Source organism: Psammomys obesus, unplaced genomic scaffold (genome assembly GCF_907164565.1).
Source record: "Psammomys obesus unplaced genomic scaffold, mPsaObe1.curated_primary_1811, whole genome shotgun sequence".
NCBI classification, from domain to species: Eukaryota; Metazoa; Chordata; class Mammalia; order Rodentia; family Muridae; genus Psammomys; species Psammomys obesus.
In genome coordinates this window covers 13,810,358-13,835,669 of record NW_026585504.1, presented here as the reverse complement: position 1 = coordinate 13,835,669, position 25,312 = coordinate 13,810,358, and the positions used below count along the sequence as shown (strand labels likewise).

General features: G+C 40.3%; 1 protein-coding gene across 1 annotated transcript in view; it reads left to right on the top strand.

Annotated features, from left to right (window-relative positions):
- Trim69 (tripartite motif containing 69) overlaps window positions 1-20,148 on the top strand; it is a 30,364-nt gene extending 10,216 nt beyond the window's left edge. Inside the window, exons 2-7 of the mRNA XM_055605363.1 lie at window positions 11,232-11,708; window positions 13,641-13,736; window positions 15,247-15,480; window positions 16,311-16,333; window positions 16,414-16,538; window positions 19,610-20,148. Coding sequence (XP_055461338.1) covers window positions 11,232-11,708; window positions 13,641-13,736; window positions 15,247-15,480; window positions 16,311-16,333; window positions 16,414-16,538; window positions 19,610-20,148 — 1,494 coding nt within the window. The remainder of the gene's footprint in view (window positions 1-11,231; window positions 11,709-13,640; window positions 13,737-15,246; window positions 15,481-16,310; window positions 16,334-16,413; window positions 16,539-19,609) is intronic.
- Window positions 20,149-25,312: the final 5,164 nt, after the last annotated feature.

The window sequence follows — 25,312 nt, the reverse complement described above, 5'->3', positions numbered from 1 at the left end:
ACTCTAAAACTCAGCAGGTTTCCTAGACAGTGTGGAAAACAGGATCCAGGAACAGGGTACGGAATGCAGATCAAGAGGGGAAATCAAGGAAATATTTAACATGTAGCCTTTGCCTCCTGTACTCTCTCTAGGCTTTTAGAAAAACAGAAATTAGAGATGTAAGAAAGTAAGGAATGCCACCATAACTTTTTGAAAATAATTACAATAAACCTTACACAAAAGTTTACTCTGTTTATTAATATAACTTTATTATCTTTAGATAAAAAATTATTAACTATAACATTTTTTTCATACCTTTGGTTTTGGTGTGTTATATTTAAAACAGAGGTTAAACATTTTTTAAAATTACATTTGTGTACGTGTGTACACAAATTTGTGTACATTGTATACATGTGTGGATGTGCATGCCACAGCAAATGTGTGGAGCTCAGAGGACAATTTCAGGAGTCAGTTCATTTCTTCCACCATGTGGGTGTCAGGGATTGAACTGGGGTTGTGAGGCTTGGAGGCAAGCATTACCCACTGAGCCATCTCAACAGCCCAGTTAAATGTTTTAAATAATCTCCTTGTTTTAAAACACCTTAAAACTAAAGTAAAGGAAGTTAGACTTCTAAACTTTACTGTTGTCAGAGGGACAAAAAAACATTAATTTTTGGGTTTTCACTAAAACTCATCAAGAAATCCCAAACATGGACCCTGATGCTGGGATTGTTTTTTCCATGTGTTTACTTAGGCAGTAAGTAAACAGTGACTTTGTTGTTTTGATTTGGTAGGTTGTGTTTTGAGTTGTGGTTTCTTTATGAAGGCTGCTCTGGAACTCAAGATCCTCCTGCTTCCATCTCCTGAATGTTGAGGACTTACAGGCCTATGCCACTATAACCAGCCTGAGGTTGAATTTTGTCGAATGTAGTAATTTGTTTTGACAATCAGGTTCTCATGTCCTGTACTGCAGGACCTTGACGTTTGCTTGAGCTCTTCTTTCTTCTTAGGTACTGAAGAAAAGTGATTCACCAATATTTTGTTTACATTTTCTGTATGAAAAAAACCAAATGCCTTTTCCTACTCTACTCTGATCCCTTTAAAGTCAAAGTCAGGAAGAAAACCACTTCTTAATAGTAAAATAAAATATTGTATGCCAGAGAACACCCTGTTACTCCCACGATTCAGGTAGAAGCTGGAAATAGTGAAGGACATGACACTTTCAACTCTGAGAAGCCTCCAAGTCCTCCTGTGACAAGGCAGACATAGGAAGCAATGGTTTTGGTTGGTTTGTTTGTTTTTAGGCAGAGCTGGCTCTGCCATAATGCTTGTCTCTAGATGAGTTGTATTTTTATTCCTCGGTCAGTTTTCTCTTTAAAATAGGGTTTTGCACAGCCCTGGCTGGCTGAAAACTTACTCTCAGCTAAGGCTGCCCCTGGACTGTTGCTTCTCCCTTTTTGTCTCCCCGTGCTAGGATTATAGCTGTGTTACATCATGCCCAGCTTTTAAGGTCAATTCTTTTTGGGGGGAAAATCTGAGCCAGGATGGACATGGTTGTATTTTAGTTAGGGTTACTATTTTTGTAATGAAACACCATGACTAAAAGCAACTTATGGAGGAATGGGTTTGTTTTGCTTATATGTCTATGTCACAGATCATCACGGAAGAAAGTCAGGGCAGGAACCCAAGCAGGGCAGGAACTTGGCGACAAGGACTGGTGCAGAGGTCTGCAGAGGAATGCTTCTTACTGACTTGCTTCTCACGGTTTGCTCAGCCTGCTTTCTTACAACACCTAGGACCACCAGTCCATAAGTGGCACCACCCACACTGGGCTGGGCTCTCCTACATCAATCATTGATTAGAAGGCATTTTCTCAACTGAGGTTTCTTCCTTTCAGATGGCTCTATTCATGTCAAACTGACATTAAATTAGCCATCACAAGAGTCCTCGCAGCCCAGGGTACCTGGAATACTGGGCAATCTTCTTGTCCCAGTATCCCAAGTATTGGGGTTACTACAGAGGTACAGATTGGGGATTTACTTATGTAGAGTTTGTACATGAAGTCAAGAAATTACTCGTTTATGAAGACCAGAGTATTGAGCTAGAAGAAAGCTGGAGAAGAGACTCAGAATAGAAACTAGTCATGGCAGAAGTATCCTTAAAGAGCAGCTATTCAGACAAGCTATTGCCAACATATTTGCTAAGCCCCTGCCACAGCAAAGTAAGATGTTAGGCAGAAGAATGTAGGGAGAACCAAAGGACAATGATGTAGTTAATGTGATGCAGCTGCTTTCCTCATTTGTTTCTCTCTGTAATTGTTTTGTTTTTTGTTGTTGAGTTTTCGAGACAGGGTTCTGTGGTGTAGCCCCAGCTGTCCTGGAACTTGCTCTGTAGACCATGCTGGCCTCAAACTCACAGAGCTCTGCCTGCCTCTGCCTCCTGAGTGCTGGGGTTATAGGTGTGTACTACCACTGTCAGGCTATAATTGTTTTTTAAAATTGTGTGTGTGTGCATGAAGGACAGAAGAGTTTGATCCCTTGGAGCTGGAATTACAGGGATTTTTGAGTTCTGGGATCTGAATTCTGGTTCTCTAATGCAGCCATAAATGCTCTTAACCACTGAGGCATCTTTCCAGCCCTTCTATCTGTAATTCTTATCTCTATCAATAAACTGACTGTTGCAGGACATTTTATCACACTGTGAAGCCTGAATTGTATACTGGAAAAACCTGTTTCTAGTTGGTGTGTGGCTCAGGACTAGCACATACCTTTAATCCTAGTACCTGGGTGGCCTATAATTGGCAGGATAATCCAAGATCTTTCTATAAAAGGGATTAAATAAAGTCAACTATAAGGCAAGAGGCAGAGCAAGCAACCAGTTGGCATGGAGTGAATATAGAAAACAAGACAAAACAAAACAAAACAAAACATAGAGAGTGAGAGGAACTCCAGAGGACAGATAGACACACAGGAAGTAGAAAGGAGAGACACTCAGTTTGAAGGTTTTAAAGATACTGTGGAGAAGAAAAAGGGGCATCCTTCTGGGGCATTGGCTGAGTAGGAAGATCAGCTGGTTGCTTTCTTTGCCTCTCTGAGCTAGCAGGCTTTTACCCTAGCATCTGGCTCCTGAGACTATTGGTAAAATTGAACGTTTGAGATTTTGCTTAAAAACAACTGATTCTACCTGCATTTCTTAATTTCTTCTGCTTTTGGTTTAAAATGTATCTGCCATATCCTGCCTTTTTCTTCCCTTTGCCCTTCCTTCCTTCCTTCCTTCCTTCCTTCCTTCCTTCCTTCCTTCCAGGTATGGTCTCTCCATTATGTAGCTCTGGCTGTCCTGGAATTCACTCTGTGAATTCCAAGCTGACTGCAAGTTCACAGATATCTACCTGCCTTGCCTCCCAAGTGCTGGGAGTAAATGCTCTGCTATGCCTGGGCAGATCCTGTTTCTTTCTCTCTCTTTTTTTTTTTAATGTTTTTCTCTTTTTTTAGGTTTTATTTATTATGTAAACAGTATTCTGTCTGCATGTACACCTGCATGCCAGAAGAGAGAGCCAAATTTCATTATAGATGGTTGTGAGCCACCATGTGGTTGCTGGGAATTAAACTCAGGACCTCTGGAAGAGCAGCCAGTGCTCTTAACCTCTGGGATCCTGTTTCTTTAATGACTTTTTGTGCCATGGATTTCTGTGTTCCACACTGTATCTCACAGTGATCTTCAGCAGTTTGTTTTCTAATTCTTTTGTTTCAGATTTGAATTCATGAGAGGCTTTGGTCTTCACAGTCATCTTTTGCATTAGTAACAATGGGGGTTGCTGGACAGCTCATGAAATGTTCCAGAAGCCCATCTGTTGTCTGGGAAAGTGGAAGTCACACAGTATACATATATCACTTTAGCATGGACTGTGGGGATGGCAGTTATTTTAATTAACACATTTAGACAATGAATAGAAATCTTAGTTTAAAAAGTCAAGTGTACAAAGAGTAACATATAGGATTGTTTATAACATTGACTTTGAGTCTTCCTATGGGATGCAAAGAAACTCAATTTATATTTTCTGGGAAATAGCATCCACACAGATATTATGGCTGACATTTCATTACTTGTCTCTTCAAGATAGTGCACGGCACTGAAATCTACACCCTCTTCCACCACCACCACCCTCTCCTAAACACATATCCGTGTATACACACGTGTGCATCTCTTCCTCTAAATGTATAGACTGTTGATAAGATGCTGGTGACAATCAAGCTTTTGCTTTTGAATGGTAAAATAATAAGAACAATGATTTCCCCTTCAAAAGAACCTGCCACTCTTTGTAAAGTCAGAATTGTACAAAAGAACCAGGCCCGCTGACATAGCCCGCAATCCCAGCACCTGGGAGGGGAAATGCAGGAAGAGTCTGAGTTTGAGGGAATAACTTAAGATCCTGTCTTAGACAATCAAAAACCTAAAGGAGAATGAAGAGCACAGGAAAAACAAAAAGCAAAAACAAAAACAAACAAAAAAAAAAAACAAAACAAAACAACAACAACAGACAGACAACCTCTTTACAACGAAGTAAGGAGCTTAGGCCCCAGTTCAGGAAAGACTACAGAACACATGAAAAGCCCTACAAAGCGTGAAGGGTCGGGAGGGCAAACCTTGCATAAGGAGAGTGACACGTCTTCCAAAGGAGGTGCTTCATCCCACTAGTCCACACCCACACAGAGAGAAGACAGAGCTGGCTTCCTTAGATCCACCATGAGAAAGATTTAAGATGGAGGTCGGCAGAGCCCAGCTGGTAGTAAGGTGGATGGGAGGAGCTGCTGCACAAAACACAAACCCGCAGTGTTGGTTAGCAGAGGGAGGAGGGATATGTATATACATTGTTTCAAAAAGAAAACAACCTCAGTTAAGGACCTGCCTCCACTTTCATACGAGTCCTTTCTAAATAGCAGACTCAGAAAGAACTCGCCTCGCTCAAAAATATTTAAAGAAACAAAGAAATTGGGCTGGAGTGATGGCTCAGAGGATAAAATGCTTGCCATGCAAGCACAGGGCCCTGAGCTGGACCCCAAAAGCCAAGCATGAGGGTGCACACTTGTAGCACCAGCTTTAGAAAGGCAGAGACAAGAGCAGCTCTGGAACTCACTGGCCAGCAGGGCTAGCCTAACTGCTGAGCTCCAGGACAATGACACACCGCCTCAAAGGAGGTAGACTCCATTCCTGAGGATGACTCCTAAAGTTATCTTCCAGCCTCCACCCCCTCCTCTGGACACACACACACACACACACACACACACACACACACACACGTTAATGGCAATTATAAAATAAGAAAGGGATAAAGCTGGTCAGAGCAAAGAGAGCGAGCTGTGGCACCAGAAAATATAGACAAGAAGGAAATGGAGAGGACAGCAATGGCCTCCAATACTTAGGTGTTTCCTGAGGAGAAAGTGAATGCAGAGTGTGGTGGCTCATACCTGTTAAGCCCAGGCAACAGGAGTTGGAGGCAGGGTGCTTGCCACTGACACACAGACACAGCGGAGGACAGGCACTAGGAAAGAGCTGGCATGTGTGATTATGAACAGTGCCACACAGACTGACAAGGAAACAGTTCTTTTGTGGCTCTTTATCGAATAATAGCATGTCTTGTACAGTATAGAATACAGCATTCTGCAAAGTAAGGTACTGTTCAGTATAAAATTTCAGGTGCTAGAATCAACTATGTTCCATTAAAAAAAAAAACTAAGATATTACTCATATAACAGCTTAACTTTGAAAATGTACAGCCCAGTAGCATTTAGCACATTTACAATGTAAATAGCCATCTCTTTTTCTAAGATGTTTTTGTCATCCCCAAAGAAAAACTCTTTCCCACTAAGCAGTCACTCCCACTTTTCCTTCTCCCATGTGCCCTATATTTCTGTCTCTTAGAGATTTACCTGTGTTGACTAGGGTAGCATAGGTATGGGCTTGTTTTTGTTCTGGGATTATTTTGTGGTGCTGGCAATTGAACCCAGTCCCCCTCTCAATTGAACCTAGTCCCTCTCTCCCTCTCTCTTTTTAAAGATTTATTATTATTTATTAATTATACAGTAGTCTGCTAGTATGCGCACCTGCATGACAGAAAAGGGCACCAGATCTCATTATAGATGGTTATGAGCCACCATGTGATTCCTGGGAATTGAACTCAGGACCTCTGGGAGAGCAGTCAGTGCTCTTAACCTCTGAGCCATCTCTCCAGGCCCCTGAACCCAGGTTCTTTTTAATTCTAGGCAAGTACTGAGCAATACTCCCAGTCCAGCATAATGATACAATGTGTGTATTTTGTATATAAGCATGTATATACATGTGTGTGAGAGCACACATGTGCAGAAGCGTGTACAAGAAGGCCAGTGGAGGAAGTCTCCTGTCTTCTTCCATTGTTCTCTGCCTCATTCACCTGAAATGGGGTCTCCCACTGCTTTCTGGCTAGGCTGGTAGCCAGCAGTCCCAGAGATAGTCTGTTTCCACCCTTGCTAACACTGAGGTTATAGGAATACACAGTCTCTACCTGCTTTTTTCTGTTGTTGTTGGAAATCTGAACTCAGGTTGCATACTTATGCAGCAAGCACTCTGACTGAGCCAGCCTTCAGCCCGTGGTCTTTTTGTTGTTATTGTTGCTTGGTTTTCGTTATTCACTATATAGCTCTATATGGTTGTCTTAGAACTTGCTACGTAGACCAGGTCTACAACTCACAGAGATCCACCTGCTTCCACTTCCTAGGTGCTAGGATCAAAGGCATTTGCTATCCCTAACTTTGTATTTAACTTTTTGAGGAAGTACAAAAATGTTTTTCACAGTGGCTGCATTATTTTACATTCTCATTAGCAGTGTCCTTTACAAAATCTCTGTGGGTGTCTTGCTTCCACTGTCTGTGAGGTACACAGTGCTCCTGGAGCCAGAGAACACATCAGATTCCTGGAACTGGAGGTTTAGATGGTTGTGAGCAGCCATGTGAGTGCTGAAAACAGAATCCAAGTCCTCTGGAAGAGCAGCAAGTACTCTTACTCTCTGAACACTCTCTCCAGCCCCCAGCAATGTATTAGTTTAAAACTGTATCAATTCTAGTGTGAAATTATATTTCATTGGGAGACATGAGAATAATAAATTCAATTATCTCATGTGAATTTTCCCAGTGACTAAGTGCAATTCCCAGTGCAATTCCTCATGTATTTGTTGACCACCTGTCTGTCTTCTTTGGACAAATGCCTATTTAAGTTCTCGGTCTATTAGAAAATGGTTGCTAATATTTTTTATTTGTGCTGTGAGTTCTTTTATTTTGGATTCTAGACCTTAAAAGGACTAGAATTTGCAAATTACTTCTTCCTTTATGTAATTTGTCTTTTACTTTGTAAAAGGAAAACTAAAAAAGTTTTCACACATACACACACACACACACACACATACACACACATATGTATTTTTTCTTCTGAGACAGGATTTCTTTATGTAGCCGGGGATGTCCTGAAACTCAGTCTGCAGACCAGGCTGGCCTTGCGTCGAACTCAGAGATCTGCCTGCCTCTGCCTCCCAAGTGCTGGGACTAAAGGTGTGTAACACCACCACCTGGCACCATTTTTTATGTTATATTTAAGTTTTATGTATAGAAGCATTGGCCTTACATATGTATGTGGACCATATGCATACCTGATGCCCACATAGGTCAGAAGAGGGCATTAGATCCCCTGTGAGCCACTGTGTGGGTGCTGGGAAATAAACCCAGGTCCTCTGTAGAGTAGCAAGTGCTCCCAGCCACTGAGGTATTTCTCCAGAACCTGTTTAATTTTATGACAGGGCCTCACTATGTACATTGGACTTGCTGGCCTACATAGTGACCAGTTACATTCCAGGCAGCTACAGATACACAGTGAAACTCTGTCTCAAAAACAAACAAACAAACAAACAAACAAACAGTCCCTGTCTTAAGTGCTTGAATTACAATCCACTTGTTTTACACATGCTAATTTGAGACAGATGCCATTATTATTCTCCTAATCAAGGAAGGGGCTCAGAATCTAACTCTGGAAGTCTGGCTTCAGAATCTGCACTCCTTGTGTTATTTGCATATTCATTTATTTTCAGTTCTTAGACAAGGCCTCATGCAGGCAAGAATCTGTGTTTCTTGTTTCATCTATTTTCAACTGCTAGGGTCTTCTGTGGCCATTTGGCGTGGAGCTCAAATATAGCCAGCGGTGACTACCATCCCTCTTCCACCTCTTGAAAGCTATGACTGCAAGCATGGGCCATACTCAAATAGCACCCGTGCTTCTGCCATCAGCTCCTAACTCATGGTTATTATTATTGGTTTCTAGAGACTGGATTTCTCTGTGTAGGTCTGGCTGTCCTCAAGCTCTGAGATACATATGCCTCTGCCTCCCAAGTGCTGGGACTGAAGGCATGTGATACCACCATCTAGCATCTCTTAACTATGACAATGGTTTCTATTAAGAGTTAACATTCCAGGGCTGAACAGGTAGTGGCAGGCTTGAGGGAGCTTACTGCTCCTGCAGAAGACCCAGGTTCAGTTCCCACCCATATAAATGGCTCACAAGTGCCTATAACTCCAGTTCCAGGGGATCCTGTGCCCTGTTGGGGTCCTGTATACATATGGTATATATAAATACAAGAGGACAAAACATACATACAAATTAAGTAAGTCTCACCAAAAATTTTTCAAAAATTAAAAAGAGTGAAAATTTCTTATTATGCTAGATTTTTTCTTTTTTTCCTTTTTTTTTTTAATTTTTATTTTTCCCAAGACAGGGTTTCTGAGTAGCCGTGGCTGCCCTGGAACTAACTATGTACACCAGGCTGGCCTTGAACTCTGAGATCTGCCTGCCTCTGCCTCTTCAGTGCTGGGATGAAAAGACTGTACCACCACCAAATTACCTACTACTTGTAACCCCCGACAGCCACTGTTCAGATGGAAACACTAGAGCAAGTTACAGCTGACTGACCGACTGAGAGATACCATCTAGCTTGCAGGAAAGCCTCAAAGGCCTTTATGCTGTTCCTGCAAAGACCAGGCCTTGCAACGTTTGGGGTAAAAGCCTTGTTCATTTATTCATGAGACCCAGACAAGGCAGTACTTGAGGGGCTATTCTGCATCACAGAGGATGCGGAAGCTGAAGCTGAGCCTCAGGGCTGAGGGTCAGGCCACCTAGGCCTGGCCCTCAACAGAAGCCCACAGGGGTGTGCCACCCACTGGCGGGCCACCAGCCACCTTCCTTCCTAGTCTGTTTTCCTATTTACCTAGCTTCAATATCAGGAGAATGCTAAATTCATATAAAGGGTCAAGAAGCACCACCCTATTTTCTGGGTGAATTTGAGAAGGATTAACACTAATCTGTTAACTGTTTAATAGAATTAATCAGTGAAGTCATCTGGTCCTGAGCTTTAGTTTGTTGAGTTTTTAATTTATTATTTAAAAAATTTATTATTGATCAGTTTATTTACTTGTTACAGGGATGTTCAGGTTTTCTATTTCTTCTTGAGCCAGTTCTAGGGGTTCATGTGTTTCTAGGACTATTCCTATTTTATCTAGGTCTCATAATTTGTTGTCATACAATTGTTCATAGAAGTCTCATAAGATTTTTACTTATTTGTCATAGTGATTTGACTCTTCTGTTTTTATAATTTAGAGATCACCACCCACTGAATGCATTACTTTTATTTTAGGCCCAGACTAAGCCAAGGGCAATGCTCCTGCCTTAAGAGCCTAAATGTGAGATGACTGATATGCACCCTCAGTGCTTGTCAGAGCTAACAAGCTGCACTTTCGGTTTTGTTGATTCTACTGCTCTCTACTCACTCATCTCCACTCTATGTTTTCTTCCTTCTGCTAGCTTTGGATTTAGTTTTTGTTTGTGATTTCCCCTAACTTGTTCATTAAGGGAAATTTAGGCTATTTATTGTGAATTTATGTATTTATTTACTGACTTAACTCTTAACTGTGCTGAAGGATCAAACCCAGGGTCTGAGGCATGCTGAGATATGCTCTACCACTGACTTATGTTCTAAGCCACCCGAGATCCCAGGCAGGATCCTTTGATGATGTCCAGGTTGGACTCAAATTTCCAGGCTCAAGAAATTCTTTTGTCTCAGATTCCCAGGTAGCTGGAAATACAGGCACATGTCAGGCACTTCATGTTTTCAAGTTTTGTTGTTGTTGCTGCTGCTTTTAAGGATTGAGCCAAGGGCCTTTATGTGCTTGGCAAACATTCTACTACTGAGTGCCACCCCATTTTAGTTTTCAATGTCAGTGTTTACAATTATACATTTCCCAGATAGTACTGCTTTTATCATATTCCATAAGTTTTGGTATCTTTTTATTCATTTATATCAAAATATTCTCTAACTTTACTTCTTCTTTGACCCATTGGGTGATTAAGAATATTCTGTGTAATTTCCATATAATCATGAATTTTCCATTTTGCTTGTTATTGCTTGCTAGCTCAATTCTATAGTATCTGAGAAGACACTTTGTCTTAGTCACTGCTTTATTGCTGTGAAGGGATGCCATAGCACAGCAGCTGTTACAAAGGAACGTTCAGAGGGTTAGTCCACTGATGTCATGGCAGAAAGCATGGCAGCACACAGGTAGACATGATGCTGAGAATTCTACATCCAGATCTGCAGGCAGCTGCAAGAGAGGCAGAGACACTGGACCTAGCTTGGGCCTTTGAAACCTCAAAGCTGCTCCTCCTCTCAGTGACACACTTTCTCCAACAAGGCCGCACTCCTAATCCCTCTCAAGTAGCACCGCTCCCTAATGGTAAAATGTAAGCCTATGGGGGCCATTCTTATCAAACCACCACACATTTCATATGACTTTAATCCTTTCAAATGCATTGAAATTCAATGCATAATTGGAGAAGATTGGTAAAGAGATGAATGTACAGCAAAATGTGTATCTTTGATTGTTTTCTTTTCTTGCTTTGGGCCTGTATTAAAATTTGAAATAGTGCCACAAATTTTGATGCTAGAGAACATGAAATTTACTATATTGTTTTCTTTTTTTAAATTTATTTTTATTTTATTTATTTAATTATATTAAATTATAGTTATATGGGTTTGTCCCAATGAGTGTAGTTTCTGTGAAGGCCAGAAGTGATTATGGTGCTTTAGCTGAATCAATTCTCAGCATCTTTAGATATGGAGTCTATATACTTGTGTATGGAAATGTACAATAAGAGAACCTTAATTAAGCTCTTCTTTCCCAAAGGTATCCTCCAGGCCCCCCTCTAATTTCGATCCAGGCAGCTATGTTGAAGTGACCGATCCAACCACCCACTTACCCTCAAAAGTATTGATACAAGACATTACTGTGGAGCTACACTGCCCGCTGTGTAAAGATTGGTTCCGCGATCCACTGATGCTGAACTGTGGCCACAACTTCTGCCAAAGCTGTATCCAAAACTACTGGAAAATGCATGCAAAGGAAACATTCTGTCCTGAGTGTAAGATGCTATGCCAGTACAGCAGCTGTACATTCAACCTTGTGCTGGAGAAGCTGGTGGAGAAGATCAAGAAGTTACCCCTGCTCAAGGGCCATCCGCAGTGCCCAGAGCACGGAGAGAACCTGAAACTGTTCAGTAAGCCAGATGGGAAACTCATCTGCTTTCAATGCAAGGATGCACGGTTGTCTATGGGGCAGTCTAAGGATTTCCTGCAAATCTCTGACGCTGTCCGTTTCTTCACGGTGTGTGAGCCCTGGGTCTTGAGCATTCCCTTAGGAAAACTTTTTTAGAGGGCTTCTTCTTTCTTCTGACCTCATCCCTTTATTCAAATAATGAGAAAGCCCAGAGTCCTCAGAAATACAACATACCTTGGAAAGTTCTCTCTCTAGAGATGCTATGTACAGGAAAGGAGCTGTAAAGGAGCTATGGCTGACCCTTCAGTTACACTGGGTAAAACATGAACAGATAAGATAGTGTTCCTGTTACAAAAGCTTCAAACTTTAATGAAGTTTCAACTGAGTACAATAGGAATAGTATACAATAATGTATTACTGAGAGCTAAATTTTGTCACATTTGTAATTCCTTAAGTGTTTAGGATTTCTGAGATGGTCTTGGGATGTACGATGTACAATGTGTGACTAGAACTGGAAATCATTTGAATTTGGATGGGCAAAAGGAAAAATAGAAATATTCCAGTGGGAACAGCATATGTAAAGGTGTCCAGGGTGAAAATGTAGATTTGCAATAGCCTCCTCCATGGGGTTGGGGATTTAGCTCAGTGGTAGAGCATTTACCTAGCAAGCCACAAGGCCTTGGGTTCTGTCGTCAGCTCTGGAAAAAAAAACAAAAACAAAAACAAACCACAAAATAGCAATAGCCTCCTCCAATCCCATCTTGCTGGGGATTGAATCCAAGGTGTAGTGCATGTAAAACAAGAATTATGCTACTGAGCGACACCTTCAGCCCTAGCCACAATTCTCAATGGACAGGAATTATGACATGGTGGAAAGAAAAGACGTTTTGTACCAAGAGCTTCAGCGAATACAGCCTTATTAGAGAAAAACTGAGAGAGAACTCCAGAGAGTAGGAGGGACTCTGTCTTAGTTTGGGTTTTATTGCTGTGAAGAGACACCATTGCCAAGGCAGCTCTTATAAAGGAAAAAATTTAATTGGGGTTGGCTTACAGTCTCAGAGGCTTAGTCCATTATCATCATGGTGGAAAGCATGGCAGCGTCCAGGCAGACATGGTGCTAGAGTTCTACATCTTGACCCCCGGGTAGCAAAGAAAGACTGTCTCACTGGGCTTGGCTTGAGCATATATGAGACCCTAAAGCCTGCCTCCACAGTGACACTCTTATTCTAACAAGGCCACATCTACCAATAGTGCCAGTCCCTATGGGCCAAGCACTCAAACACAGGAGTCTATGGGAACCATACCTATTTAGACCACCACAGACTCCAAAGAAGGAACACCTCAGAGCTTATTTATTTCCTGTGTCTTGTATATGTCCTTCCCACTTCCCTTTCTTGTGTGTGTGTGTGTATGCATGCATATAACAGGACAATTTAAAGGAGTTGGTTCTTTCCTTCCACAACATGGGTTCTAGAGACTGAACTCAGGTGGACAAGCTCAGCCGAGTCTTCTTATCCATCCAGCAATTAGTTAACTTTAAATTTGGTAATTCCTTATGTTAAAATTTCTCTGTTCAAACAAACACTGGTGTGGCTTCTATGCCCTGGCAGAATGTCCTCTGGAGCTAGGCCTGGACCCCCACCTGCCTCCTTGTGCTATTGTCACAGCTCTTGTCCTGTTCCACAGATGTGTCTCTGTGCTATAGGCATGTGTGTGCATGCATGGGGAGGCCACAGAATTTCAGATTGCTCCTCAAGCACTTGTCGACCTTCTTTTTTTGAGACAGGGCTTCTCATGAAGACCTGGAATTGCAGATTAGTCTAGGCTGGCAGTCTGGCCATTTACCTGCCAAGGATCTATCTGTCTCCATCTCCCCAGCACTGAACTTAAGTGTGAGCCCCCATGCCCAGCCTTCTACATAAGCACTGGGGATCAAACTCAGGTCCTCACATTGTGTGGCTCTTCTCAGCCTCCAGGGACACGCTTTATGTTAGTTTATTTCCCAGATTGCTGTGGGTTAATTCTATTTGGTATTTCTAGGAGGAGCTTGCCATCTATCATAGCCAACTTCAGGCAACCATGAAGGAGCTTCAGTCTCTCAGAACGATGCAGAAAGATGCCATTGCTGCTTACAAGGTGAGGGGCAGGGTAAAGAGCTTATGAAGCAGAGCTGGACTATACTGTAACTCCAGCTCTATTAATACACTTAACAGCACCTGGGCTATAGAAGTACTGCTGGGCAGGAAGAAATTATGGTAGAAATGGTTCCCAGTAGTTGATCAACTGAACAGATTAGCATTTGCCCTAACATGCTGAGCCTTTCAATAGTTCAGTCACTAGGTGAACATTGTGGGATTGACATCTGCTTAATCTGCCCCTTTATCTCTGGCAAAATAGACTTTACCAGTGAAACCTACCAAAGATGGCTATATCCAAAGAAACACTTTTATTTCTGATTTATCTTTCTTCACTGCTTCCAAAGTACATAGAGCTGATTTTACACGTCTCTCCATTTTAGGCTTTGCAAGAGCACCAAATAAGTCTAACAGTAAAGATTTGGCAAATCAGTCTCTAGGGTAGGAGCCAAATCGGCAGTTATGTTTCTTCATTAATACATGGGTTAGAAGAATGATGGAATTAAGGTTATTTTAAGAGTGTGATAATGATTGTCCATAGAGTCTTAGCTAGGAAACCAGGCCATGAAAAAGAAGTTTATGAATAGAAACAGAGGGAGTCAATGATTAGGAACTTGTTTTGCTCATTTCTTGAAACAGGGTCTGTCTCTCCATGTAGTTCTGTCTGCTCTGGAACTTACTGTATAAACCAGGCTAGCTTCAAACTCAGATCTGCCTGTTTCTGTCACCATCCCCACCCCCACTGCCAAGTGCTTGGGTTAAAGCCATACACCACCATGTCCAGGTTGAATAAAAAATTTCATTGAGATTCAACATGGCTACAGTAGGAATCAAGTAAACTTGGAACAAAAAGTCATTTTGGAGATTTGCATTGTATGGGAATGATAAAATTCTATGTGTGGTTGGGAGTGAATACAGAAAGCTGTAAGTCATCAGAAATGAGGACAATGAGGAGCTAAGGATATAAAGAGCTTACTAGGGAAGAAGCTATGGACACACACGGACACACACACACACACACACACACACACACACACAAACACGCTGCAAGTGCAGCAATTATCAGTTTTAGTGCTTTATACATTGTTCATATCCTGTTTCTTTTATGTTATACTGGCAGGAGTAGTTTTGATTTTAAGAGGACAGTTCTCTCAGGTTCCTTATGGCTCTAGTCTAACAGCATCATTTTGTAGATACTGATTTGCCAGTCTAGGAAAGTATTGTTAGCATTCATTTTAGAATGTTTGATTGGCTCTGCAACATTATTTAATTGATTGGTTATTTTCCAAGCACTGAGAAAAAAAATCAAAAACAAAACCTTTCATCCTACATCATAAAACTAGTTGGGAAAGAAGGAATACGCCTCCCATAGGGCTCTGTTTAGTAAGTTGAATGTTGATGCTAAACAGATATTTGTATGAAATTTTCCAAGGTGTGTTGGGTGGTATGAGCCCCTATCCCCAAGTGCTAGTCTCAGTAGTAATCGTGGTGATGATTATGGAGGTTTCCAGGACAACAAGCTACAACTGCAACAACACCTTTCCTTGGAGTTTCTAAAGCTGCATCAGTTCCTGCACAACAAAGAAAAGGACATTCTAAATGACCTCCGGGATGAGGGAAAACTCTTGAATGAGGAGATGGAAGTGAATTTGAACCAGATTCAGGAGCAGTGTCTCCTTGCCAAAGACATGCTGGTGAACATTCAGATACGGATGGAACAGCAGAACTCATTTGACTTCCTCAAAGTGAGATTCTGCACCAATTTGATTATGGGTATACTTGTAAGGAGGGAAGAGAGCCTGAGGATGGGGGAGGAAAAGAAAGCAAATTCTAACCAAACTCAACCCAACCCAACTCAACCCAACCTAACCTAATCTAACCCAACCCAACCCAACCAACTGGATGCTTTAATAGTCCTCTGGGAGAAAAGTAGGTCTCTTTTACTTTATGGAAAACTTTACTTTCTTCTTCTCAGGGAACATGATAATACAATTTCACTAATAATGCTACATAAATCAATATTTCCATATTTTTCCAAAAAGAATACTGAAACTTTATTTTTCAAAAGTATGTATCTTATAGCCTTTGTTGAGTTTGGGGCTTGCAGAAATTATAAACTACACTATCCAAAAAGCTTTTTTTGTCAAACTTTGGTACCTGAAGTTGCACTTCTAAAGCAACACTGGTGTTCACTTCAGTATTCAAAAGTTTAGTTTCCCTTGGCCCTGGAATCGCTTCCGATCTTTTCTTATTGGAGTATTTGGAAGCACTCACCTTAAAAAAAGAGTTGACTGTAACTATGGATTTACTGGCTCTTGTCCTGTTTCCTATGAGAGTCAGAATTATAGAAAATCAATAGGTTAGCAAATCAGAGGTCAGTTTATCATGGCTTAGATTGGGGTACTGATTAGCAAAGCAGATGGGAGGATAAAAAGTGTTGGCAATGGACTGAGGGCCCTCTGCACAGGAAGCTAGAATTAATGATCAAATCTGGATGGTTGTCAGAATAACCAGAGAGATTTCTAGAGATGACAAACAGGCATCTGACTTCTCTATTTCTCCTTTTCTCTTTTAGGACATCATGAAGCTCCTAGAAAAGTAAGTGCTTCTCCATGGTACTCAATCACCTTCCTTACACCCTGGAGGATGTCTACAAAACTTTTTGTGTCCCCTTACAGCACAGAGAAAGGAATGAAGGCATTCTCACCCAGACAAGTTATCGCCAAAAAGCTGAACACAGGTGTCTTCAAAGGTCCCACCCAGTATATGATCTGGAGGGAAATGCAGTCCATTCTCAGTCCAGGTATAGTGGGAAGGAGCTACTGATTCTTATGGCCCCTAATCTATATTTCATCTGTGTGGCCTTCTCAGTGGCCTGAGTTAGTTCTTTAGCTTGTCAAAGGATAGAGATGCACTTGGGTGGAGTTTAGTCAAAAAGGTTTTTCTTTTTCTTCTGCTGCTATGACTTAAGAATATGTGTCTTTGAACTAATGCATAAAAATCTGATGTTAGAATTACTCCTCAGCCTATAATTTTGTTTAATCTATAATGTGTGGGAATAGTCACTATTTTATCCTGTTTTGCTACGACAGCTATATAAATTCTTGCAAAGATCAAAGAACTGAGCAGGACAAAATAACACAAGTGGTATTTTAAGAAGAAATAATATTCTAGATAAGATATATATAAAAATAAGAATTTAGATAGCCTTAACAGAATTCATATAGATATTACTATTTGTTAGTAACTCAGTTAAAATCATAAATGTATCCCTGTTACATTTTCCAGGTGACTTACACTGAAAGCAGCTTCACTGAAGTATAATTAACAAAGCAGAATCTGCCAAGTTTACCTGAATATACCCAGTGTATAGGCTGATATGTTTTGACAAATATGTAACTATCTCCGTAATCAAGACAGCTAGATAGGGACTAGAGAGACGGCTTAGTGGATAAAGTGCTTGCCGAGCAAACACAAGGATATGAGTTTGAATCTCTAGTGTGTATGTAAAAAGCCAGGCATGTTGGCAAACACCTGTAACCCAGCACTGGAGATGGGGTTGGAGAAAAGCAGATCTTAGGAGACTCACCAGCCAGCCAGTCTAGTTGAAAGAGTGAGTTCCAGATTCAGAAAATAAGATGGGGGATGACTGTGGAAGACACCCAAACTATTAGACCTATGATCTCCACATTCACATGTACAGGCATCCCTGCACACACACATGCGTGTGCACATGCTCCTCAAAGGTGCCACAGGTCTTTTTGCAATTAGTTCTTTCTGTATAGCTCCAGCCCTCAATGCTGAACAGGGCAAAATCTGCTTTATTTCACTTTTGATGTGTCTCTTAAAACTTTTGATTTAATGTAAATCATGCATTACAGTATTGTGTGTCTAGACTTTTGCACTTAACACAGTGCTTTCTTTGATTCACCTATGTAGTTGCACATTTTGTTTAATGGATACATTACAATGTGTTTATCTATTCTCCAACTGAGGAATACTGGAGTAGATTATACTTTAGGGCTATTATGAATAAAGTTGTGTGAATTTGTTTACAAACTTTTGAGGAGAAGGCCTAGGGCTGAAGATGTGCATTTAACTTTAACCTGCTATTGTCAATCTTCCTAGTTATAACTATTTAAGTATAGTAACATTTTATCACTGTTATAATGTATACATCTCTGATATCCAATCCCATTTAGCACCTCTCCACATGCTTCTCTGCTATTCCTATGTCTTGTTGGTGAGACATAGTCAATCTTTTGACCACACTTAGTCAAGAGTTCTATGTGGCCAAGGATGGTCCCACCTCCCAAGTATTAGGATTATAGGTATGCACCTAATTTAAACCATTAAACAGCAACAATAACAAAGCCAGGATCTCATTATATTGCTCAGGCTGGCCTTGAACGTAGGATCTTTCTGTTTCAACCTACTGGGTGCCAGAATTATAGGTGTGTACTATTGCTCCAAGTAAAATTTAATTGACACATGGTATTTGTATATACTTATAGGATGCACTATGATATCTAATACATATACGCAACATATAATAATTTATTCATATCTTCTCAAACATTTATCACTTCTGTGTGGTTGGAAACTTTTGAACTCTTTTAGTTTTTTAAAATATATAATAAAGCCTGGGGACGTAGCTCAGTAATAGAGCTAGCCTAACACGTACATGGCCCTGGGTTCAGTCTCTAGTATTGCCAACAAAAACAAACCAAACCACTGAAATATATATGTACATATATATGGATATATACATACTAAATTATTGTAGGTTATTACTTTGTTGTGCTCTAAAACTCTGAAATTAACATCTATCTCATTGCACTTTGGTATCTGTTATCCAATATCATTCTACCCCATCCCTCCCTATACTACCCAGCTTCCAGTGATCACTAGCCTAGTTCCATAATTTCCATAAGCAAAATTTCTTAGCTTCTACATATTTAGAAAATTGTTTTCTATCACAGAATTCTATTATTGTAGAATACAATATAAATTAATTAGTTACAAATGTGAAATTAAAGAGTGTTTATAAAGTACAAGTCTGATTTTATTTCTTAACCTGTTTATTTATTTAGTTTTTCGAGACAGGGATTCTCTGTGTAAGCCCTGGCTGTCCTGGAACTCACTCTGTAGACCAGGTTGGCCTTGAAATCAGAGGTCAACTAGCCTCTGGAGTGCTGGGATTAAACACGTGCACCATCATCACCTGGCAAACCTGGTTTTATAATTACCAGATTCAACTGACATAAAGTTACTTTGTTACATTTCCATACATGTTTCTAAATATGTGCTTTGAATGTCTGTGCTATCTTGGTGAGCACATAACTTGTGGAGTACATTCTGAAGAGCAGTGGCACACAGCACTGTAGAGCGCCCATGTCTGGCTGCATGTTAAACCAAGTATAATCTCTACCAGGCGTCTTACCTAGCTCTAACAGACAGCCTCTCACACACGAGCAGCAACTGCATTTAACCCACCTCTCCCCTCTCTGTTTACACAAAGTAAACATTTCCTATGTTTACATCCCAATAGACACTCTTCTTACTAAGATTTCCTAGGACAACCTCTCCTAGCTTTTACCCCTTTGGTATCAGTAAAGGTCCACATTATTGTACTGCTTCCCTCAGTAGAATATAAATTACTTCATAGCAAGGTCTGATTTTGTCCTAAATATTAAAATGTCTAGAAATAGCAACGTGGATACCAAACAATAAAAAGTATATGAGAAACTCCCTGACTAAGGGTTTATGCATATTAGGGACAAATGTCCTAGTAGCTTTGTTTGAATTATTTCTTACTATGGGAAATTGCATTCATCTCTTCTCCTCTTCCCTGCTATCTCATTTTCTTGCCAGGTTTAACTCAACTAACTCTGGATCCTAAAACAGCTCATCCAAATCTGGTGCTATCCAAAAGCCGGACCAGTGTATATCATGGTGATGTTAAGCAGGTAATGCCTGATGATCCAGAGAGGTTTGATTCAAGCGTGGCGGTACTGGGCTCAAAAGGCTTCACCTCTGGAAAGTGGTACTGGGAAGTAGAAGTAGCAAAGAAGACCAAATGGACAGTTGGAGTCGCCAGAGAATCCATCATTCGGAAAGGGAGCTGCCCTCTGACCCCAGAGCAAGGATTCTGGCTTTTAAGACTAAGGAACCAAAATGACCTAAAGGCTCTGGATCTGCCTTCCTGTAGTCTGAAAATGGCTGTTCTCAACCGGGTGGGTGTGTACCTAGATTATGAGGGAGGGCAGGTGTCCTTCTATAATGCTGCAACCATGGACCATCTTTACACCTTCAGTAGTCTTTTCACGGAGAAACTTTTCCCTTACTTCTGCCCCTGCCTTAATGATGGTGGGGAGAATAAAGAACCATTGCACATCGTACAGCCACAGTAATTAGTCATACTATTGTATAAATTCAGAGCGTTATTAAAGTATTGAAATAGTTTACCAATTTCACTGCATTCTCTTTCCAATTTATGGGGAACTCAAAGTAACAAAAGCAGGATTTGGAAGCTGACATGTCAGTTTCATATATGGATTTTGTTTTGCTGAGCCTTTCAAGATAACATTCTACTTCTCTGGGATCTTCTAAGACACAGGAGCTACCCTAAGTGTGGTCCTCATGTCTTGTTTCTGAAGCAAGGAGCATAATGATGCTAAGAAGGATGGATTTTTCACATCGGCACTCTTCTTCCTGTTTAATCATTCCCCCCGCACCCCCCGGGCTCGTATTTAATTATAAAATTCTATCTCATCTCTTTTCCAAAACATGTTGCTATAAATTTGAAAATTTGCTTCAGAGACTTAAAGCAGAAAATGACCTGAATAAGTTATAATCTTGTCTTCTGGCAGTCTCTCAACCACTTTTCAGTCTAGCAAATCTTTGGTTCCTTTTCATCCTCTCAGTTATTTTTTCCTGCCTTTTTAGTGAGAGTTATCTGTTTCTCCTACATTAAGATATAGCCATATTTTCACCTGCTTTTGAATCTGTCCTTTTTCATAAGCCTTGTCCACATTTTAATTAACAGTATTTTTCATCCTACTCTCTTCAATAAGTTCACTCTCTAGCTTGTTCCTTCTTTCTAGGTCTAGAGTTCTCAAAATCCACAGTACTCTTGATAAAATGGCCCTAGTTCCTCTCCTTGGGATTCCCTTTCTAAAACTGCTTTTATATACAACATGTATACATTTATAATAGATGACTTTGGTAACTACTGTGATGTGATTAAAAGGCTGCATTTAAAACTTAGTATTTTTAAACAAAATATCTTATTTTTTCACTTAATGTATATGCATGTGTATCTGAGTATTTGCCACATGGATGCAGGTGCCTGTGGAGTTATAAGTGGTTGTGAACTGCCTGATGTGGCTGCTGGAACCAAACTTGGGTCCTCTGACAGAGCAGTAAATGCTCTTAACCACTGAGCCATTTGTCCAGCTCCTTCGTATGTTGTCTAACAACTTCACTTCAACCAGAATGTTTCGAGGATGCATTTTGAGCCTGGAACTTTGTTGTCCCCTATCAACTAACATATTCTTCTTAATTATTTTTAAAAATACTAAAAATACACAATAATGAAAGCAGGTGATAGATATGTAGAGGTTTTCTGAGAATGCTAATAAAAAATACTAAGCTTCAGAACCCAACAGTAATGAAACATTGGCGGCTCCTGTGTGCTTCTTTTAGTCTTCAAGTATTTGGTACCCTATGCTTTGTATAGAAACATAGATACAGGGCTGGAGAGATGGCTCAGCAGTTAAGAGCACTTACTGCTCTTGCAGAGAACCTCACAGGGCTGCTTATAACCACCTGTACTTTCAGTTTCAGGGGATCTGATGCTTTCTTTTGACTTCGTCAGGTTCCTGAACACGTGTGGTACGCATACTCAGGCACACGCACATACCAATAAAGAATACATAAATAATATGTTTTATAGAAGAATTCTTTTAAAAATATAAACTGTAGCTGGTTTTCCTATACATGTATATTTTAATTTTTATTAAATATTCATGTATTCTTAAAATATGTATCTTCATTTTACCACTTCTTTTGAACTTGAAAATAAATGGTATCATGTTGTTTGTCTTCCCGGGCTTTTTGAAAATTCAAATTATGATGTACTAGTATTCCTTCCCTTCTCCATGGTTTAATGTTTCACAGCTACAATTACCTATAGTCATCTGTAGTCTAAAAACATCAACGGGAAATTCCAAACGTAAATGACACATTAATTTAAAATTGTGTTTCTGAGCATTGGAGGTATAACTCAGCGGTAGAGCATTTGCTTATCATATATGAGGTTCTGGGTTCAATCCCCAGCACTAAATAAACAAGTGAGTAAATAAAATCTGTAGTTCCGAGTTGTGTGATAAAATCTTATGCCCTTCTGCCTCTTCCACTTGAGATAGAGTAGCATATCCACAGTGTACGCATTGACGTGAACATAGGTGTCTTGGTAGTTGAGAGAAAACACATTAACTTTTGTTCAATATATTCTTATAACTGTTCCATTTTATTATTAGCTGTCAACCTCTTCCCTCATTTATAAATTAAATTGTCGTAGCGATCTATGTATAGTGGTGGAAAGCAGTATAGTATATACAGGGTCAAGAACTGCATATATATATAGGGTCAAGGCTGCTAGCATCCCCTCGGGATGCTGAAAAGCATCCCCTGTGCATAAGGAGAAATATTGTATTTCGTCATGTAAAAAACTCCACTAGCAATTCTGGGTCTTAGTAGATAAAGGCAGCCTGATGACCGGATTTGATCCCTAGGACTCACATGGAAGGACAGAACTGACTCCCTTAAGTTGTCCTCTGACCTCCACATGCAAGCCATGTCACCCTTCAAATTAAGAAGTAAATGTAAAGGAGAGGTAGTAAATTAATTACCCGGTGTGCAGTGACTGTTTCCTCTTTTCCTTTCTGTTATTGTTGCTCTAAGCAATTAAGCTGCCATAAACAGTCATATGTGGCATAAACAGTCTTCTGTGGTCCACTGTATGTGTACACGGGGGTAAGGGCTTCCTTAAGAGTGTATGTGATGAATGCTGGGGGACATCAGACACATAGCTTTAAGTAACGCTGACCTGTTGATCAAAGCAGGAGAAGGAATTCCTGTGATGTTCTTTGCCAAACACTTTTTATTAGCAAGGGACATACTGTTGTATCATTGTGGTTTTAATTTCCCTAACTACCATGTGATTAGGCATCTTTTCATGTGTTTATTGGCCATTTGTGGGTCTTTTACAGAAAAGTCTATTCAGATGTCTGCTGAAGTTCCTAATTAGGTCATTTCTCTCTTATTGTTTCATAGGGCTACTTAAATATATATCCTGGGTACTAATCTTTTGTTGATTATTTACGATACAGGTACCTTCCCCGTTTTGTGACTTTGTGTATATTCACCCTAATTATTATGATTTTGATGAAGAGAAGTTTAATGGAGTCAAATTTGTGTAATTTTTTCTGTCATGTTTAATGCTATGTCTCAATTAAAAAAAAAAAACAAACAAACAACCCTTTGCCTGGGGCCAAAAATATTCTCTGGTGTTCTATGTGTCTGGAGGTTTTGCCATTCATGTTTAAGTGCTCAATGGTTCAAACAAGTAGAAAATAACAAGTGTGAGTTTTGTATGTGTCTAATTAAAAATACACAAAAATTTAACAGACATATTAAGAATTGATAGATCCATAACATTTTTATATGGCTTCCCTACTAATCATCAGGGAATCAGACAATATGAGTAATTTGAACCAACGAACATATATAGAACACTGAACATTCTAAACATCTGAGAGTTTCGGGGCATTCGTTTTAAAGATATAACCTTACTGCCCATATACTTCCATTATAAAGAAAATGCTAACTTCAAAAGATTTGGCCAAACAGATCAGTATTTTATATTCATGCAGCTAAGCCATACATATTTAGAATCAGAAAATCGTACTCATTTGAAAAATTTTAAATAAAAACATATCAGTGTATATGGCTGTGTGGTCTGTAATCTTCACATTTGGGGGTCGAGGCATAGGATCACAAGTCTGAGGTCAGCCTGTAAATCATATCGAGTACCTCTTTAAAAAAATTTAAATAACCCTCTTTACAAAATGTTATACTGAAATCTGAGAATAGCTTGAACTGAACAATAATACAAAATTACATCTCAAAACTGCGACACTCAGTTTAAGAGGAAGGATGAAAACTCATTTTTTTCCCCCTTCCTTTCTCATCCTTCCCCTCCTTATTTGTTTATTTTACAATCCTGGAAAATGAACCCAGGCCTTGCACGGCACTCTACCAATGAGTTACATTCCCAGTCTGGCCAGTTTTTTAGTTTAAGAATTAGTTTAAGAATTTTAGTTTAAGAATTGGTAAAGTGCTTACCTGGCATACACAAAACCCTGGGTAAAGGCACCTACCAGGCCCAAGCACGGCAAACATGGCCTCCGAAGACCTTGCCCTTCCTCCTTCCTTTTCCCTTGCTAAACCACTGGACTCTTATATAGGCATTTCCACATTCCTAAAGCTAGCCACCAAGGTCCATTCTTTTATTTGGCCACCTCCTTATGCCAGACTCATTCCTGAGACTGACCACCAAGGTCCAGCTATCAAAATTCATTTGGCTATACCAATTAATATGTCCAATCAGGATTTAACAACTCATCCTAGCACTTTAAAAATCATTTCTGAGTGAGAGAAACCTGCTACTGTCTTTGCCCAATCCAGAGACACCCCGCTCCCCCAACTCCACAAGTGGCAGTTAATAAAATCTTCTTTGTGCTGCGAATTTGGCGTCTGGGTGTGTTCTGAGCCTACTCTGCGGCCTCTTCAATGGGTTCTGTCCTCAACAATATGTAAGCCATGCCTAGCACGGTGGCACACACCTGTATCCCAGCACTTGGGAAGGCAGAGGCAGGAGGATCTCTGAGAGTTTGAGGACAGCCTGGTCTACAAATCGAGTCCAGAACAGCCAAGGCTACACAAAGAAACCCTGTCTCAAAAAAACAAAATGTAAACTAGACATGGTGACATAGGTCTGTGATCGCAGCACTCTAAAGGTGGAGGCAGGAGAACTAGAAATTCAAGGCCATATTCAGTTGAAGTTCAAGGCCTGTTTAGGTTACAAAAGGCTGTCTCAAAATGACAAAAAATATGGTAAGATGGTTCAGCTGATTTAAAGCCTGACTATCCAAGTTCAACCCCTGGAACCTACCAAGTAAAGAACCAGCTTCTCTGGCCTACACACACACACACACACACACACACACAGAGAAACACTTCCCAAATAAATTTGTACAAACAAAATGATATCATCAGTACATTTAAAAATAATTCTTAGGGTTGGAGCAATGGCTCGGGATTGAAGAGCACCACTATGTCGGAGGACCCACGTTCAATTTCTAGCTCCTTGCCTCACAACGGCCTCTCGCTCCAGTTCAATGTCCTCTTCTTGACTGTAGGCCAGTCTGTAATTCCCTCAGTGCGTGAGCACGCCACCTCACAGAAAGGTTCAAGTCATCTGTATTATACGAATAAACTGTCTAAAAAAGA